Below are 19,729 nucleotides of genomic sequence, written 5' to 3' on the forward strand. Positions count from 1 at the left end.
TAAATGAAATAAAATAGCAAATTACAAATATTGTGTATCGGGATGGTAGAAGACGGTATGTGAGCATATGTGGGAGCCCCATCAGGTTCCCCCCCCAGATGCTACATATCCTCTTCTTCAAGGCCAAGGGTCCCTTTAAACACAACCATACATTTTTTTTTGTTCTAAACCCATAAAACCAGTTTCTTTACTATAAACCCTTCAATAACACTCATAGTAAAAAAATTGTCTATCTTCCTCTCCTTTCCAAACTCGGCCAGTTTCTCTAGCCCCTTGCAACCTTTACATCAGTTTTCTATCTTATTAATTTTTGTTAATGATTTAAAACAGGACAGTTTTGTAATATCTTTATTGAAATGCATACACCATTTGCAAGAAAAAATATATGGTATGACTACAAATATACTGTAAACACTCATTAATAAAATTGTTACATAAATTGGTTTAGGATAAATGTGTACTGTACTGTATTGAACAATAATATATTAATGTTACAATTATATTTTATTAACAGATACTAAATTAACTAAACAGATACAGATAACTAAATTAGTATCATATTTTCAATATTTTCTGTGAGTACTCAAAACACTAATACTTTAATTTTTGTTTTACTAAAACAAAAACAAATGGTTACAGTATATGTAAATATTTTACCATTAAAACAAATTGGTTTTGCAAAATATTATACAAAAATATCAAATGTACAGTATCTTCTTCTTAAATAGAATCTTTCGTTCTAATTACAATCTGAAGTCATTCAGATGGCAACAATTCTAAACTTAACAATTTTGACTAAAAAACACAATTTTAATTCAAGAATGAACACAGACAAGCACCAAAAAATTGGGAACAAATATAGTTTCCCCCATTGTGTGGGGACAAGAAGCCTGCAAAGCCTATCAAGGTCCCCCAAGGCCAACAACTGACATGGCCCCAGGATGCATCCCACAACAGTTGCCTTATTCCCAGGTACCTATTTACTGCTAGGTGAACAGCTGCATCAGATATAGGGAAATGTTCCGAAAAATGTCGTCCTGCACAAGAATTGATCTCGAAAACATGCGGTTCAGAGCCATCGGTGCTGACCACTATGCCACTCTAGGTTATGTTGTCTATACTAAGATAGACAACATTTACTTTACAGTATATGAAATGATAGATTTAATTTACTTTGTGTTCTTAACTCAATAATTTGCCAATGCTTTTATGTTCTGTTCATAAGCATTGCATCAATATAATTAAAATACTTGAACTTCCTGGCTAGAATACTTCATGAATGCAATCTACAAAAAACTAAATTTCTCTTAATTCACAGCAAATGCTAAAGATACATATACTGCATGTGTTAGTATTTATATACTCAAAAGTACTAATGCTATTGCAAACAGTTTTAAGCATATTACATGTGAAGAGAATTTAAGTTAATTGCCTGTTTTAAAGTTGGTCTTCATATACAACTTAGTCAAGCGGTAAAAGGCATATAGATAATAAAAAGCTTTTAAAAGCCACTTTTAAGCAGGTATATAAGCCAAAAAATTTTAGATAATTTCATTTCACAACTTGTAAATGACATAACATAATAAATGATTTAAATTTGTTTATGTAAAAGACAAATAAAATTATTCACCAAATTGCATTGTAGATTACATAATAAATATTTTAAATCAATTACTTTATGTTAATAGCTGCAAAAAAGAATAACTGTAAAAATAACTCTAAGTAATGGAAAAGCTTTCTAATGCATAATTCGCTTCCTGTCCTCGTCAAGGCCACCAGTGTTAGTGTCTCTCAGTTAGTAACTTGTACTAATTTCATTCTCTCAAGTTGGCTCTCTCGTTCTTAAGTTACAAAAGAGACTGGCAAGTAATTCACCCATTATTTAGATCATAATACACTAAATTTTTATTGGAAATCATGTATGATTTACAACAATGTAGTTTCCCTTCTTTATGAAAAGGAAACCTGTTACGCTTTTTATTGAGATCCACTAGTCAACGACTGACCTTTCCAAGAATGCAACCCTCAATAGTCAACTTGGTACCTATTTGCTGCTGGGTGAACAGGTGTATTAGGTGTAAGATAGCCTGGCTGAACATCATGCCCTGCCTGGTTGAGAGCCCAATGCACTAACCACTCCGTCTTTAGTGTCCTTAAATTTATTTTCCCATTATGAATATTGTACTCTACTTGAATAAGAAATAAACACAGTATCCAAGTTCTAATTTAAGTAATCACCAACTTAAAAGTACTTTAAACAGTAAATGTCTTGATAACTAAGTCACAATAATATGGCAGAAAATGTTACCAAAAACACACTCGCACACACACATGAATCGGATGAAAATTTACAATGTTTTGGTTCATCCTGAACCCTTATTGAGTCATATTGTGACTTATTAAGGATCCAGGACAGACTGAAACACTGTCACCTTCTTACATAGCCTTCCCGGTTTGGTGCCTTCTTTTTGATAATTACTTACTGTCACCTTTTCATGTGTGTGAGCTGGATTACCAAGTTATTCTTCTGATCATTTCCAACACAAGAAACTAACCTTAAAGCTACTCAGCTGCCTTAATTTGGCCCTCATTCCAGATTACATCCTATTTTATCAAGAACATTTTATTGTGGTGGTTTCTGGACAATGACTGACTTGGCACCAGCAATGTCAAAGAGTTCCTTGGAGTTGAAAGAAGCAATAATCTTGCGCTCTCCATGAATACGTGGTAGGAAGTTGATAGTGTGGGTGAACAATCCCTTAGCTGGCACATCACTGAAAGATATAAAGAAATGTGGCTATGTAACATAACTTATGCCACAACAGAATGACAGAAATAATACCACATTTGCAATGCTAATACTGTAATATGTTTCTACTAATCTTCTAAAGTATGGAATATGGAATTCCACTTCTAATATGGAATACCCTGTACTGTACTTTTAATTAGGATGGAATGCTTATCTTTTGTCATTCATTATACCAAGAGTACTGGTATATTATAAAATTACACCTAAAGTGTTGCAAAATGAATCATTGATATTTCTTACATAAGCAGGAATGGTGACAATAGCTATTAATTATGTTTATAATTATAAAAATCCTCAACTCTGTACTGTATCACATAACTTTAAATACTTCATGAATACAGAGTGCGAATTCTATAGTACAGTATTCAAAACTTACTTCTCAATTTTGATTACTCTTGGTCGCATTAGCCCAGCACCATCCACACTGAGTTGGCCTTCAGTAAGGGGAACGTCTAGTGGGTTTGTGAAGGAGAACGTGGCTTCACACTGCTTACGCACTATTACATCTTCAGCAGTCTGCAAATATTTGTATTTCCATGAAAATTCATGCACTATTTCAACATGCAAGATAAAAAATAATGAAAAAATAACTTGGAGAATAATAACGATAATCTAATTAAACCAATTGAAACTTGAGAATCTATAGTTGTAAATACCCAATTCAAGGAAAACTAATTACTTTACTCTCAAAAATGAGACAAATTTCAGTCTTTTATATTTTGTCTTATATAAATTTCAGTCTTATTTGAATGATGTCATAATAATATTTACCTCAATCTGCAGCTTGGGCTTCTCTATCTGGAAGTCATCCTCCTCAGTCCAGGTCTGACCAGTCTCTTGTACACGGCAGATAGCATAAATCTTCACCATGCACTGTTCTACCAACTTCTTCCAGTACTCATTATACTTCACAGTCAATGCCACATCCTGTATATTTATGCTATTAGTAAATATAATTAAGTGCTATATAGGTTTCCCAACTTGGGGCTTTTTGATAAATACATACTGTACTGAATATTTTTCATTAATAAAGCATATCAAAATCAAAAGATGCTTGACAATCAAATGACATATACTGTACCCGTGATTCTTGAGGCTGCAGAACAAAGGTTCCCTCAGCTTTCTTAATGAGAGAAACATTTACACCAGTGTAATAAATGGACTGGGCGGAGAGATAGGCACTGACTTTTCTTGTCGAATCAGAATCATTGCGGATCACAACCTGCCACGAGAAATTTATTAAATTATATTAAGCCTATACACATGGTTTACACCCTTCTAACATCCCTACCAACATAGACAAAACAAAATAGACACCTGGTGTTGCTCTCCTTTATGAGCTCATTCATGTACTGGTATATATTGAGTATTCAGTATGACGTCACACTGGCATTAATATCAAACTAGTCAGACACTCATTTACATCGTCAACACTTACATATGCACAGCTTCTTACATACAGATTAACTTTTCACAGTATTTAGCACAACTTTTATATGCCCATCAGTCTTCCAATTCCTTCCCTGTTAACTCTGTGATATTGTTTTTAGAACTCCATAAATTGTCACTATCAATTGAATACTCACAAATAAAATTTAATGGGCTGATTTTTTAATATGAAAATAAACTTTCAGTAAATTGCTATTAAAAGTAGTAAATAATAATCATTAAGAAATGTAAGCAAAAAATTCTAATGTACCATTTATGAATATCTTACCTTGACCTGGAATTGGTCACCAATTGAGATTTTGTCAATCTCTATCAAATCAAAGAAAACATCCTCTTTTATATCCTTCTTATAGTCGTAGTATTGCTGAGCTCTGTTTGATCCACGGATAGCATTGTGGACGGCCAGACGCTCTGCTTCAGTGCCCTCTTCATTCTTGTAATCACTTAATACATCTTCTTGGTCCTTGTCCCCAACATCATCCTCCACACCAGGACACTTGGTCAGGATCTGTAGTAAATATAATTTTCTATTGGTCTTAATATTTCATTACATTCAGTTATTTACACAATTACTTACTTTATACCAGAAAGGTAGATGTAACAAAAGGTTTCTAATTTTGTAATACTGTACTGTATTGTATAATCATTATGATGAAATGAATAATAACTAAAAACTTTTGGTGGAATGCACTCACACTGTCAGAGGACAACAAAGTTTTGGGGATTTTCTTTTTTAATATTTAAGAGAGCAAGTACAGTACTGTATCAGAATATGCATAAAAGTGTTAGCTATTGCTTTCACTAATACTGTACATTAAAATCTGCAAATAATAGAAGTAAAAGTATGGCATAAAATAGCAAAGAATGGACAATTTCAGATAAAATAATAATAAATGTTTATTTAGGTAAGGTACATACATACAAGAAATTTTTACAAAGATTGGTGGATGCTGTGGAATGGGATATTGAATTTGTTTAAGCAAGAATACACAGTACTGTACACTGATCTCCCTATTAACCAAAACTGCTTAAACTGAATCTCCAATTTGGTTCCATAAATTTTGGCTGGATGAATACATACAACTGCATGCACATACAACAGTTTGGTGGATGCAGGGATTGGTCAGATGATAAGCCGCCGGCATCCTGATCCCGATGAGGCAAATAGGGAGATAGTGGAACTTGGGTAAATTCAGGTAAATATGTGATGCTGTTTGGTATGTCAGAGAGATGCTGTATATAGTGAATGCGTTGGTGTCTTTCCGAGAATCTAACTTTTCCTTATGTTTCCTATTAAATTGCATACAAATATTCTAAAGCTGCAATATTAATTTTCTGTTCAACTGGGAACACAAGACAACTTCTGACTCTGTTGGAAAAGATTGTTAACAATGTTAACATTAGCATTAAAAATGATGAAAAGTTCCTTGGTCTATACATAGACAAGAGATTAAGCTTCAGCACCCACATACAACACACAGCCAAAAAAGTTAAAAAAAAAAAACAGTTGGTATCTCTAAAATTAGATATTATGTTCCCTACTCTGCTCTTCTTTCACTGTACTACTTGCTAATCTAATCCTATCTAACATAGGGTATCTGTGCATGAGGTTCATCCAAGGAAAATTACCTCAAGCACATCATCACCTTGCAAAAATCTGCTATTAGAACTATAACAAACTTTTCAGGCAACACACAACCCCTCTGTTTAAATCCCTAAACATGCTAATTATACACTCACTCCACACATTCTCTTGTGTTATTTACATGTACAAAACCTTATTCCTAAATGCTAATCCTGATATGAAACTCTTCCTTGATAGATGTAATAGAACACCAGAAATAAATACTCTCAGATATTCCTAGAGTCTGACTAAATCTGCGTAAACACTCCATGCAAATAAGAGGAGCCAGTCTATGGAACCCATCCTTAATGAATTAAAAAATTGTCCAACCCATGCTTTATTCAAAAGTAAAACCAAAAAGTACCTAATTTCATCTTAAGTTTCCCTCCTTGTGCTAACCCACTCACCTAAGTACTTAAGATGTTCAACTTCATCTATTCTATCAATTTATAATGAAGTAGTTATGTTTAACTCAAATTCTGTTACCTTTACTCTTTAGTTCAAGGACCTGCCCAAAATGCTGTGTGTTAGTGGCTTTGCAAGAATGTTACACTCAAATCGCAATGTATGTACTTTCTCAACCCACTGTACCTTCTTGTATATAAATATATAAATAAATAAAACTTAAGAGCTATTTTATTCCAAATCTCGCCTCATGATTTACCCCACTAGTTTTTCCTGAAACACAATACACATACTGACTGTTTGAAAGTATTGTACTTTTAAAACACTTTCTTTCTTTGCAACTGCTAAGCTTACCTGACGTCCAATGTGGTACTGGTTCATCTTCATCCTGCTCCATCCCCAGTTACTATTTGGGTCCTCACCCCAATGCATTACATCAGCATTTACTTCAGCAAACACAAATGGGGCATCGTAATTCAGACCAATGTCACCTCGTCTGATGGCCTGTAATGAAACTGGTCCACACTGCATCTTGTCTGAAAAAAATAATACATTGCTTACATTTATTATTTTCAAGTACACCTTGAGCATGGTTATTAATTCTACTGGTAATATTAACATTGGTCCTAAATGGAACCTTTTCTCATTAACAGAAAATTATATATTGTACACATTACCCAGCTTGTTTTAAATTAACAACACTTATGTTTTATTTTTAGACAGTATTGACAGTTAACAAACTTAGCCAAGATACAGCAACACTAATACACTGCCCTTATGTACTAATGATAAAATTCCTATTGTCTGGGACAGGAAGCCTGTACTTTGGCTTGTCCTGAGGTCCTCCTCTCGGTCAACTACCGACCTCTACCAGGAAGCAATCCACAAGTTGCCCAACTCCCAGGTACCAATATATAGCTAAGTAACCAGAGGCATGTGAAAGAAAACATACCCAACCACTTCTGTCCTGCCCAGGAATCGAATCCAAAATCCTTGACTGGAAATTGAGGACACGAACCACTGTACTATATATTTTGTTCTATTATACTGGAACATTCCGTAGTCATAATAGGTATTTTATAAAACAATAAATTTTAAGTCCCAAAAGTTTATCTTTTCTGGGTGAGGTTCCCTTTGTGGCTCCTTGGGCTAGCCACCGCTTGCTCAAGGAGTCACCAAGGGTGACCCACCATGCCCAGCCACTTGGACTGGTTGGTAAAGTGACAGCATCATTTCTTGCAGGTTAGTATTCAATCCCCGATGTGCTAAATGGTTGAGCATCATTCCTTCAGTCCATCCTCCAATCCCAGCTCCTATCCTGTTCTTGTATCTTTTCCATGTGTCATATAGTTGTAATGGCTTAGTATTTTCTCGAAATTTCCCCTTCCTCTCCACCAGAAAGAGGCATTCATTACATTAAACACTGGATTTTAGGTAAAATGACTTTTAAACCCATGAAAATGAGAAACAGGGTAATGGTGATGGTTTTGAAACAAAAGCTAATGCATGCTTACGATCGCTTGCTTCCTGAGGTGTGGCATCAATTGCCTGCCAACCTCCGTAGCCTGGTGGAAGGTCATTTCGAGCCATCCACACATCATTCCACACATGGAAATTCCAAATGGAATCATAATTATCCTGATCAGGTCCACCTTCAATCTCTTTTCCCTCTTTGTTAAAGAACTTGTCAATAGTGAGGGAAGAATTGGTGTCATGAGCAGAAACAAAATTGGTGACGGATCGGCAAGGGATTCCCAAAGCTCTACAAACTGTGGATATGAAACAAAGAATGAGTTGTACATGAATTAAAAACTTAACAAAACTTTGTTTATTCCTGAAATGCTGTTCATAACTACTAGCTTTACTGTACCTACTAAAACATCATTAATATGGTCCTTTGGATATTTTATGAATAAAATATTTTTATGTTTATACACAATATTGAATTTATAGTAAACACACAGAATGCCAAATTATATTACAATATTCATGTACTGTACTGTATTGTGTAAATTATAAAAATATATACTGTAGACATTACAGTTACAAAGTTTAGTCTTACTTGTAGTGACAACAGCAGAAAAGACCCAACATTGTCCATATTTAACGGGCTTATATCCATTTTTCACAAAATCTTCCAAGATTCTAACACTACCAGTCCATTTGAATGGGGCGACACCATCACTGTACTCCCCATCCCATCGTCCTTGTAAAATTCCTTCCTCGTCAGTGTCATTGACCTAAAGCAATCATATAAATTAGTTAAAGTATTGTAACCTTCAGTGATTAAATTTTTAATCACATCTTTATTAAAAGATACTGTAAGTATAGTATAACATTTTTAATGGCATATTCAGTATGTTGTGTGAAAAATACTTACTCCTGCAGAAACCCCTCGCACAACCTGGACTGGGTTGCCACGTTCAGAATCGGCAACACGACTTAGTTCCAGGATGTAGACGGCAACAGGAAGAACCACGTCATCAAACTGACCATATGCCCACGGACGTCCTCGGGACTTTTTATAAGCACCTACGTACACTTTACCCTTGTCGTTTATCACATACTCCTCCCTCTTCGTTTCATCATCAAGGTATACAGCATCATCTGAAAAGTTATTAAACATATACTGTACAATATTTTGTTATAGTTCATGTTTATATATTTGTATTATATTATAAAGAAAGAGCAACACAATTAAAACATAAAAATCTTCATTCAAAAATTTATTAAATTTTATCTGTTAATGTGACATCCAAAATACGAAAAATATATGTAAATATATAGCACACAAACACATACTGTACATAGTTTGGTTTATCAGGTCAGGTACTTGTGAAAATAATTAATTCTCCAATCTCGCATACTGAAGATGCTGTATTAAGAATTCCCACAGTATGCAGCAATGACTAGAACACTGATACAGTACAATATTAATTATTCCAGAGCTATACAGTATAGTATATGTACCATATATCTATTAAACAGCCATAATATACAGCTGAAACCCTACTGATATCATATTTGTAACTTTAATCTGTCCAGGTCTATGAATATTGTGTATGCTAACCTTTGCACCAAGGATTGAAGAGAACAAAGCAGTCGGTATCATCACTGTAGAGGTTCATTGCTCGGCCCTGGCTCAAGTCCTGGAGGCCACTACGAATATCCAAATGCCATATGCCTACCATGGCAGCTGCTGGAATGTAGACCTTGAACACAAGACATGTTTAAATGATTACCTTACCAAGGACTGCATTATATAAGCAAAATGTCAATATAATTCTCACTGTCATAGGAGAGAGAGAGAGAGAGAGAGAGAGAGAGATAGAGATAGAGATACAGACAGAGACAAGTGTAAGAAAAGAGAAAAAGACCCACCTGCAACACGAGATCTTTGCCACGACTGCCAGGGTCAATGCGACAATCCCAGTCGCTCTTGGTCTTTGTAAACTTGTCATTCTCAACAACAATTACAGCCATTGTACCCTTCTGAACTGCTGGTTTATGTCCTGCAGAGAGAAATCCAAAGTTAGGCCATGCTTATAGGTAGAGAGCTTTACAATTAAGCTTGGTTAGTATTGCTATAAATCTAAATTTTATATGCTATAAGGAGATATTTTTTCATCCACAGGGTTATAAACCATGGAACTGCTTATCCACCAGAGCCTTAAATGCCGAAACTCTGCTGAACTTTATAATCCAGTTTGAAAAAATCATCAGGACAAATAGGAGGGGGGGGGGGGGGGGCGACCTTTGACAAGCCACCGGCTTCCTGTCCTTGTCGAAGCCACTAGTGTGTTAATGGCCCTCAGGTAAATATAATATTTACCAGAATGTCACCATATCTCTAATGCCCAGGACGGGGACAGGATACCAGCAGCTTGTCAAAGGTTTCCCCCTATAGATATCTAATTAATGCAGCCAACATGTTAAATAAAAGCTTATCTATGGTCATAAAGAAACCTTTGAAAAATATAGTAATGATACAAACAAGAAAATGAACACACCAAATTTGAAGTTGAGGATAACACGGTCCTTGGTAACATCAAAGTCATTGTGGAACCTGATGGCCAGGTAGAATGCTTGTCCTCGGCGAAGCACTGGCTTGGCTGCCTTTTGGTCATGCACAAGATCAAACTTGATAGTTTTGTGGGTTTTAGCATTGTCCTTGATATACCAGTGGAGACGGTCAACTTTGTTGGCAGAAGTGGGTGCTGGAAATAGATTATTAACAATTTATAATACTGTTGCTACATAATTTGTAACAGTATGTCCAGCATAAGAAGAGAGTACACTGAGTAAAGAAGGTAAATGATAGCTACATTTTGTTGTAAAAGCTATGAATCGTGTAAATGAAACAGATACCTATAAGACAGCAATTCTTTAGTACATGGGAGTATGGGAGAAGCATCATCCCTTAGATTTCAACTAACGTCAGTTGATGTATAAGGGTCCACCCGATGTGCCTGAATTTTGTAACTAGCCCATCAAGATTGTAACTTGCTTAGCTAAATGAATTGTAGGGTTCAGTCCCTGAGCCCATTATGTGCCTCTGTAACCCTTTCCACTACCGCCCACAAGATGGGTATGGGGTGCATAATAAATGAACTAAACTAAACGATGTGGCTTCAACGATAATAGATGTGTTTCTACAAAATAATACTTATGAGAATAACCCAACCATTCACTTGTGAAATTAACAACTTTTTGTCCATACTGGGCCTTTATCAAGATGTGACAAAGAAGAAGGTTGGGAAGGAGCCTATATGAGGGAAGATAAGGAGAGGCGAGTGATGAGGAAAGTGGAAAAGTAAAGCATGAAACTGAGCCCCTGAGCCCATTATGTGCCTCTGTATTTCCACTACCGCCCACAAGATGGGTATGGGGTGCATAATAAATGAACTAAACTAACTGAGCTAACATATAAATCTGAACTTTGGTTTACACTGGCATAGTCAACTGGTGAACAGAATGTAAACATATTGCTATATAATCAAGCAAAAATTAAGTGACATGCAAAACAATATAATTTTTTGTATTACGTTTTTCAGCCTCGGCTTCATCGAGCCTGCGTCTCTCGATGGTGCGAGCGTAGTCGGTCCGTAGACTGTTGAGCCAGTTGTTGTAACCGGTGGCAGTGGCAGCCATCGTCGTCACCTGTTGGTCAACAACATCCAATTAAGAACATTAGACAATCTAACTACTTTATCAAGATTGTAACTGTCTTAGCTAAATTAATTTTGGCGATCAATTCCTAGAGGGCTGTAACCGAATCTATGGGCACCACACTAGAAACAAATATCTTTTTGATATGCCAAGCGTGCGACTTAACCAAATCGTAGTGTTGGGAACAGGAAATCCGTTTTATCGAGGTCTCCCATAGGCCACCAACTGATCTTTTCTAGGATGCAACCCACAACAGTTGTCTATCTCCCAGGTACTTATTTACTGTTAGGCGAACAGCGGCATCACGTGTAAGGAAACGTACCGAAATATGTTTCTCTTCGCGGGAATCGAACCCGGGACCATTCTGTTGTGAGCCTAATACGGTGATGAGCACATACAAAGATGTTAGTACCTGTCATGAATGTGTTCAACTGCAGTACTCTAATTCCTGAATGTTAAAGCAGATCCAATGCTAATTAACGAGCATAAGAATACTGAACCATCTAACTACAAGTGTGCATCAGTAAGGTCAGTGACCCCGCAGCAGCTTGTAAACACAAACACATCTGGCAACGTCATTCAAACATGGCAACAACTTCCATTAATTAAAGCAAACGTCAGTGCTGGGGTATCACTGTTGCTTCCCAGCCAGCCAAGAATGTCCCCAGACCTTCCCGATCGAGGAAGAAAATAGCCGTCAATGAACAGGGTTGCAAGGTAGGCAGCTTCACCGGTGTGGGCCAAGAGATTGCATCATGATGGCGCCTAGGCAGGTTCTCTGCACGATGTAATGTGGCTTCCTCAAAGGTCTCCGCACTGCCCATGTCACATATGTGGCTTCGCCAAAGGTCTCCGCACTGTCCATATCATATATGTGGTTTCGTCAAAGGCCTCTGCACTGTCCATGTCACATATGTGACTTCCTCAAAGGCCTCTGCACTGTTCATGTCACATATGTGACTTCCTCAAAGGCCTCTGCACTGTCCATGTCACATATGTGACTTCCTCAAAGGCCTCTGCACTGTCCATGTCATACATGCGGCTTCCTCAAAGGCCTCTGCGCTGTCCATGTCACATATGTGACTTCCTCAAAGGCTTCTGCACTGTCCATGTCACATGTGTGACTTCCTCAAAGGCCTCTGCACTGTCCATGTCATACATGCGGCTTCCTCAAAGGCCTCTGCGCTGTCCATGTCACATATGTGACTTCCTCAAAGGCCTCTGCACTGTCCATGTCATACATGTGGCTTCCTCAAAGGCCTCTGCACCGCCCATGTCATACATGTGGCTTCCTTAAAGGCCTTTGCACCGCCCATGTCACATATGTGACTTCCTCAAAGGCCTCTGCACTGTCCATGTCATATATGTGGACTCCTCAAAGGCCTCTGCACCGCCCATGTCATATATGTGGACTCCTCAAAGGCTTGTGCACATTCCGTCTCGGTAGTAGAGTTGGGTTCGTTCTCGACTCACAATCGGGAATCCCGGGCGGAACAGAAACAGTTGGTTGATAAAAATGCAATTTGTAAGAAAGTACAAAAAAATACATTGTATAAGAAATTTGACAGAATAAAAGGTAGCCTTCCATGGAGGCAATGACAGGAGTGTACATCGAGAAAGGGCCAAATGAAGGAGAGACAAATACTGTATAAAGATGACGGACGGAGAGACAGACAGACAGACGGACAAATAGATCAGAGCAACGCAGGGGAACCTCCCCCCCTCCTTTCCGTATAATATAAAAATAAAATAAACCTTTATGTTCAAAATAGACCTCGTTGCTTTCACGCTTAAAATAAATAATAATATTTTATTTCAATATACAATGGACATGTTAAAGTATTATTTTCTTGATGCTGCAGCACACTTTCTATCACTGTAAACTAGGCTATATGCTGCCTACATAAACGTCCACTTGAGCTGGTTTATGTAGTGATTTGTTATAGCAAATTAGACCCAGCACATTCCCAGACATTTATAAACAGAACTTCTAAGAAGCAAGTTGGAGAAGGAAGACGACGTGGAATGTTTCAGCTCATAGCCTGCGCCATGTGTTTCGTGGAATGCTTAGCTCTCTTTGTTTTTTTCGGGGGGTAGGGGGGGGGGGGCGGCATGAGCAAACTTCTACAAAATCTTGAAGATCTGAGGCAAAGTGAAATCGACACCAGTAATTCCATCTATCATCATACTATCATGCAAGAAGAGTCACACATCTATGGATCATCCAATAAAATCATCAGACTTCTAGATGTTACTACTGCTCGGCTCAGACTGTTACAAGTATCTCTTGGAATTTTCATGACTTGCTGATGTAGACCTGACCAAATGTAAACTGTGTCAACAAAATTATTCGCACACCCTCCGTCACTATGTGATGGAGTGTGAAAAGATACATGAATTCAGAAACAATTCTATAACAAATGTTCCAGAGTTGTTTAAATATTTCATTCAAAATGATCTGCTACCAGACGTCTTAGCTAAGTATCCCCAGTTTGCTAACTGTAGGTAGTAACTAAGTGATTGTAACCTATCCACCACCGCCCACTGGATGGGGGGGGGGTAGGGGGGTGCAGGTTAAACATATCAAGTGTGACACACTAGCTCTCCACATATGTCAGTTGCTTAATTTAGAAACTGTACTTGCGGTCGGTCTCGAGCCCATTGTTGATGTGCATTTAGTTTTGTAACTAGCTCATCAAGATTGTAATTTCCTCAGCAAAATGAATTGTGGGGTTCAGTTCCTGAGCCCATTATGTGCCTCTGTAGACATAATAGAGGAAAGATAGATGGGTTAGAAAGACGGGGTCCAAGAGCTAGATTTTGCAGAAACAAATAGTAAATACACTCGTACCACCTCAGCCTACCTTCTTCCTAGTCTTCCTCTACTCCTTATCGTGTGAACGTTCTCTTCGTCAATCTATCAACATTCATTCATCCAATATGACCCAACAATCTAGGCTCGCTCTCCCTTATCTTGAGGTGTCTGGACATTAGCTCACATGCGAACAAGCCTGAATGGTCCCCAGGCATATATGCAACTGAGGTGATTTGATAAAATACCATGCCCAAGATTACCATCAGAGTGCCGGCGGGATGATGGGGAATTAGTCTCGGCTACCATCATCTTTTGTCCGGTCGTGATGGTCGAGTGGTTAAGGGGTCCTGCATGTACACCAGTTGGAGAGTGCTCCTGGCAGTATGGGTTCGAGTCACTTATTGGGGTGTGAGTTTTCAATTAGCTCACATCTCTACATGATATTGTCATTCCTAACTCACTAACTGCTTCCCAGTGTCCATTTCTAATGCCCTGACTCTTAAGAGTTGCTAAGGTTAGTAGCACACCAGTGTATGGCGGTGTATGGCAGTGTATGACACACAAGCCGGCACCACCGCCTCTTCAAGCAGGCAGACTGTGACTCCATAAATACCAGCCTCAGCAACCAACACATACCAGGTATTATACGGACGGTGTCATCCACTTTATAAACATACTTATCATTTATACCTTCTAACATCGATCAATACAACACTTAATATAATAAAATAATTATCAAACTAATTAATGCATCAAACCGGTAAGATAATTAGCGCAACATTTTGACAATGTGACGTAATGACATCATAATCTCCAGGATAGGCTGGGACATTGACACTTATGGCAGGTGGCTGCAGGTAATGACCCCCAGCGGTGAACACCACATTTGTTAACTACGTGAACAAGAGCTGGCACACAAACATTATATTTATGTGCCCGGTTATCAATTATTTCAGCCCAAATGGTATGAGGAACTTTGAGCACTGTAACTACTTCATACACCCACGAATATTGGAAGATATTCTTGTGCTCTACCCAGTGTTTGCTAGTGCAGCCTCATGGACTCACATCTCTTATTTTCTCCAGATTCCATGTATGCTAACCATACCGTGAGACGGGGGATATTAGTTTGACCTATACTTTCTAATCCCTCATATAGATTATGGTTGCATCACATTGCTGTGTGTACCTGTGTTAATAATAATAGTTTCTTTGATTAAGGACTTGCCCGAAACGCTGCGCGTACTAGTGGCTTTACAAGAATGTAATTACTATGCTATGTATCCTCACAATGCCAATGTACCTTCTTGTATATAAATAAATAAATAAATAAATAAATAAATAAATAAATAAATAAAATATTCTTTAAATCCAAGTCACATATTATCTAAATATCGTATCACTGGACCAGAGACTGAAGAACTAGCGGAGCCGGTTAAGTCACTCTAAAACAATATGCGAGAGAGAACTAAAGCGTGAAGTATTATTACCTGTAGTAGCAGAAGAGACAAAGTATAAACCCGTTGAGTATAGCGTGGAGCGCACTGCACGGCGTGCTTCTCTGCTGGTTATGACATGCTGACCCACCCAACTCTGGGTATTTATAGGCGCCTCCTCCACCTACAGGACCACCTCCCACCCCCCGCGTGGTCAGGGCCGCTGCCCGCAACACGTCTGATTCACAAGTTTGGATTAATCATTCCTGGTAATATTACAGGAGACAGTGAGTGGGGAGGGGGTGGCCTTGCGTTACAGGAGACTGTTACAGGAGACTCAGGGGGGACTCGCCCACCGCTCACGGCTGACGGAAGCGCTGCTATGACGTCCATACATCTTATGTAACTTCTTGAATGACTGGGCGAAAACCCTGACCAGTTTTAGAGGTTAAATTTACATTGCACTTTGTAGTTTTTTGTATATTGAGCTAAGCTCTTCACTGTTTAGGTCACTATATTTATGTATTTTAAAATTCGGTTAATTAAACCGGCGAAAATGAACGTATATATATGAGGCTCTATATTCCATGCCTGATATTTATTTATTTATATATATACAAGAAGGTATATTGGGATTGTGAGGATACATAGCATGGTAATTATTTTTGTAAAGCCACTAGTATGAGCAGCGTTTCGGGCAGGTCCTTAATCTAAGAAAATTTTGAGTAGGTAAATACTAGCAATATATATAAATATAAGAACATAATATATAAGATACAAGAACATAACAATTCATGAAAGTGCATGAGAAGACCTATTGGCCCATACGAGGCCGCTCCTAATTATATCCACTCAAACTCACTCATATACATGTCCAACCTATATATATTATTACAACCTAAGTCCTTTACATGGAATATGTAAGCACGAGTTGAGATGACGGTGCCGCGCCGCTAAAGCATGTAAAATGTCTTAACTAGTTTGTTAAATCTTCATTGTGTGCTTATCATTATCACATAATGTCATTTTCACTATAATTGCCAAATAAAAATTATATGGTTCCGGGGTCATGGAGCGTGCTAGGCCTACTGGGGTTCCTCTAGGTCAATCGCCTGACCTTCCACAGGATGCAACTCACAACAGTCACCTAAATCCCGGGTACCTATTTACTGATAAGTGACCTGATAAAATAATTACGGGCTATTCATGCCCGTGCCACCCTTTGGGTTAGCTTAATCTTCATTAAACGGTAAAATAAAAATGAGCCCAAACGTCTCTGTACTATGCGGGAATCGAACACGGAACCAATCGGTTGCGAAGACTGCAATAACCTTGCAGTTTATATATATATATATATATATATATATATATATATATATATATATATATATATATATATATATATATGTCGTACCTAGTAGCCAGAACACACTTCTCAGCCTACTATGCAAGGCTCGATTTGCTTAATAAGCCAAGTTTTCGTGAATTAATATATTTTCTCTAATTTTTTTCTTATGAAATGATAAATCTACCCATTTCATTATGTATGAGGTCAATTTTTTTTTACTGAAGTTAAAATTAACGTAGATATATGACCGAACCTAACCAACCCTACCTAACCTAACCTAACCTATCTTCATAGGTTAGGTTAGGTTAGGTAGCCGAAAAAGTTAGGTTAGGTTAGGTTAGGTAGGTTAGGTAGTCGAAAAACAATTAATTCATGAAAACTTGGCTTATTAGGCAAATTGGGCCTTGCATAGTAGGCTGAGAAGTGCGTTCTGGCTACTAGGTACGACATATATATATATATATATATATATATATATATATATATATATATATATATATATATATATATATATGTCGTACCTAATAGCCAGAACGCACTTCTCAGCCTACTATTCAAGGCCCGATTTGCCTAATAAGCCAAGTTTTCATGAATTAATGTTTTTTCGTCTACCTAACCTACCTAACCTAACCTAACCTAGCTTTTTTTGGCTACCTAACCTAACCTTACCTATAAATATAGGTTAGGTTAGGTTAGGTAGGGTTGGTTAGGTTCGGTCATATATCTACGTTAATTTTAACTCAAATAAAAAAAAATTGACCTCATACATAGAGAAAAGGGTTGCTTTATCATTTCATAAGAAAAAAATTATAGTAAATATATTAATTCAGGAAAACTTGGCTTATTAGGCAAATCGGGCCTTGAATAGTAGGCTGAGAAGTGAGTTCTGGCTACTAGGTACGACATATATATATATAAATATATATATATATATATATATATATATATATATATATATATATATATATATATATATATATATATATATATATACCTTGAGGTGCTTCCGGGGCTTAGTGTCCCCGCGGCCCGGTCGTCGACCAGGCCTCCTGGTTGCTGGACTGATCAACCAGGCTGTTAGACGCGGCTGCTCGCAGCCTGACGTATGAGTCACAGCCTGGTTGATCAGGTATCCAATACATACATATATACAAGCAGGAGACAGCTTCAGATTGATTCACGGTAAGCCTTCAACTCATCGTCTCAACCAAGGCGTCTCATTTTGTACGCTATGGGGTCCAACGTACAAAATAAAGGGTACTGTGTAAAGTAGCAGTTGTGTTATCATTGGAGGTGCATTTTTGGGTGTCCGTTATGACATTATGTAAGGCCATAGCTGCCGTGCCCCTTCATAATCCACACCGGCCACTGAGGTTACGGCTAGGCTTTACCACTGAGATTAAGGCTAGGCTTTACCACTGAGATTAAGGCTAGGCTTTACCACTGAGATTAAGGCTAGGCTTTACCACTGAGATTAAGGCTAGGCTTTACCACTGAGGTTACGGCTAGGCTTTACCACTGAGATTAAGGCTAGGCTTTACCACTGAGATTAAGGCTAGGCTTTACCACTGAGATTAAGGCTAGGCTTTACCACTGAGATTAAGGCTAGGCTTTACCACTGAGATTAAGGCTAGGCTTTACCACTGAGATTAAGGCTAGGCTTTACCACTATGATTAAGGCTAGGCTTTACTCCCAAAATATTCCAAGAGTTAAATAAATATCAACCTTCATGGTCTTACTTTCGGCTGGTAATTTCAGTATTATTAAGAACAGGAAGTGAGTGAGGTCAAGCTTTCTCGCCTCTCCCAGCCACTGGATGGGGTCACCCACACGTTCATGAGTGTGAGTGTGTGCGTGTGCGTGTGTGTGTGTGTGGGGGGGGGGTAGGGAGGAAGGGGAGACGGGCGTGCACTTCATCAACAGTCAAAGCAGCCACGTCTGCCGCAGGCTGGAGGATGCCTAGTCTTGCCATATACATATTGCCCTCCGCGAGACCTTCAACGGCGCCTCCAGGTTCTTCTAGGTTTACACACCGCCTCCCTCCACCCCGGGGGAGGTCCGCGCCCGGGGTAAAATGCCAACGGTGGAAGACAGAATATCAAAGCACCAAACGTTGTTTGCTAACGTGGAGGTGCTGGAGAACTGCGGCCACGACCGCGAGACAGGCACCAGGTATAGGCACAATATCCGAATCAACAAATTCAATGCCAATTCAACTCTGAATCAATGCTGATGAATCTGATTCAGGATTGAATCAACGTCATCAGTGTTCGGTGTAGGATATTATACCCGCTAGGCATCGGATATCCTCATAAGTAAATGACGATTACTGTGACAATGACTCTGTCTTGATTCTATATGTTGTTTAACGTTTATCCTACGTCGATATAACGTTGATTTAACGTTAATTTAATGTTATATCATTGATGTAACGTTGATCCTGCGTTGATATAAGGTTACCGGAGCATATTTTTCCAGCTGGGGTTACTAAACACGTGTGTGGTGCAAGGCGGCAGGTGGCAAATATATGTAGCCACAGCTCGAATATGACGCCGCTGTCTAGGACGGCTGTGAAACAGGTCATGCCACAGACAGACGCCGTCGCTGTCTAGGACGGCTGTGAAACAGGTCATGCCACAGACAGACGCCGTCGCTGTCTAGGACGGCTGTGAA

At 38.3% G+C, this 19,729-nt stretch overlaps 1 protein-coding gene across 3 annotated transcripts in view; it reads right to left on the reverse strand.

The window, feature by feature from the left end:
* Positions 1 to 334: 334 nt before the first annotated feature.
* LOC123769886 (hemocyte protein-glutamine gamma-glutamyltransferase) overlaps positions 335 to 19,729 on the reverse strand; it is a 27,411-nt gene continuing 8,016 nt past the window's right edge. For 2 of the 3 annotated variants that reach the window (XM_045761309.2, XM_045761310.2), the window contains exons 2-14: positions 11,333 to 11,447; positions 10,298 to 10,504; positions 9,669 to 9,799; positions 9,358 to 9,499; positions 8,668 to 8,894; positions 8,350 to 8,527; positions 7,802 to 8,056; positions 6,642 to 6,823; positions 4,527 to 4,766; positions 3,891 to 4,031; positions 3,581 to 3,736; positions 3,186 to 3,325; positions 335 to 2,774 (exon numbers count right to left, since the gene is read on the reverse strand). In XM_045761309.2, the coding sequence (XP_045617265.1) occupies positions 2,624 to 2,774; positions 3,186 to 3,325; positions 3,581 to 3,736; positions 3,891 to 4,031; positions 4,527 to 4,766; positions 6,642 to 6,823; positions 7,802 to 8,056; positions 8,350 to 8,527; positions 8,668 to 8,894; positions 9,358 to 9,499; positions 9,669 to 9,799; positions 10,298 to 10,504; positions 11,333 to 11,438 (2,256 nt within the window). In that variant the 5' untranslated portion in view covers positions 11,439 to 11,447 and the 3' untranslated portion in view covers positions 335 to 2,623. Of the gene's footprint in view, positions 2,775 to 3,185; positions 3,326 to 3,580; positions 3,737 to 3,890; positions 4,032 to 4,526; positions 4,767 to 6,641; positions 6,824 to 7,801; positions 8,057 to 8,349; positions 8,528 to 8,667; positions 8,895 to 9,357; positions 9,500 to 9,668; positions 9,800 to 10,297; positions 10,505 to 11,332; positions 11,448 to 15,761; positions 15,921 to 19,729 lie in introns of those variants that run through there. The other variant, XM_045761308.2, reaches the window with a different exon arrangement.

Source organism: Procambarus clarkii, chromosome 45 (assembly GCF_040958095.1).
Source record: "Procambarus clarkii isolate CNS0578487 chromosome 45, FALCON_Pclarkii_2.0, whole genome shotgun sequence".
NCBI lineage: Eukaryota > Metazoa > Arthropoda > Malacostraca > Decapoda > Cambaridae > Procambarus > Procambarus clarkii.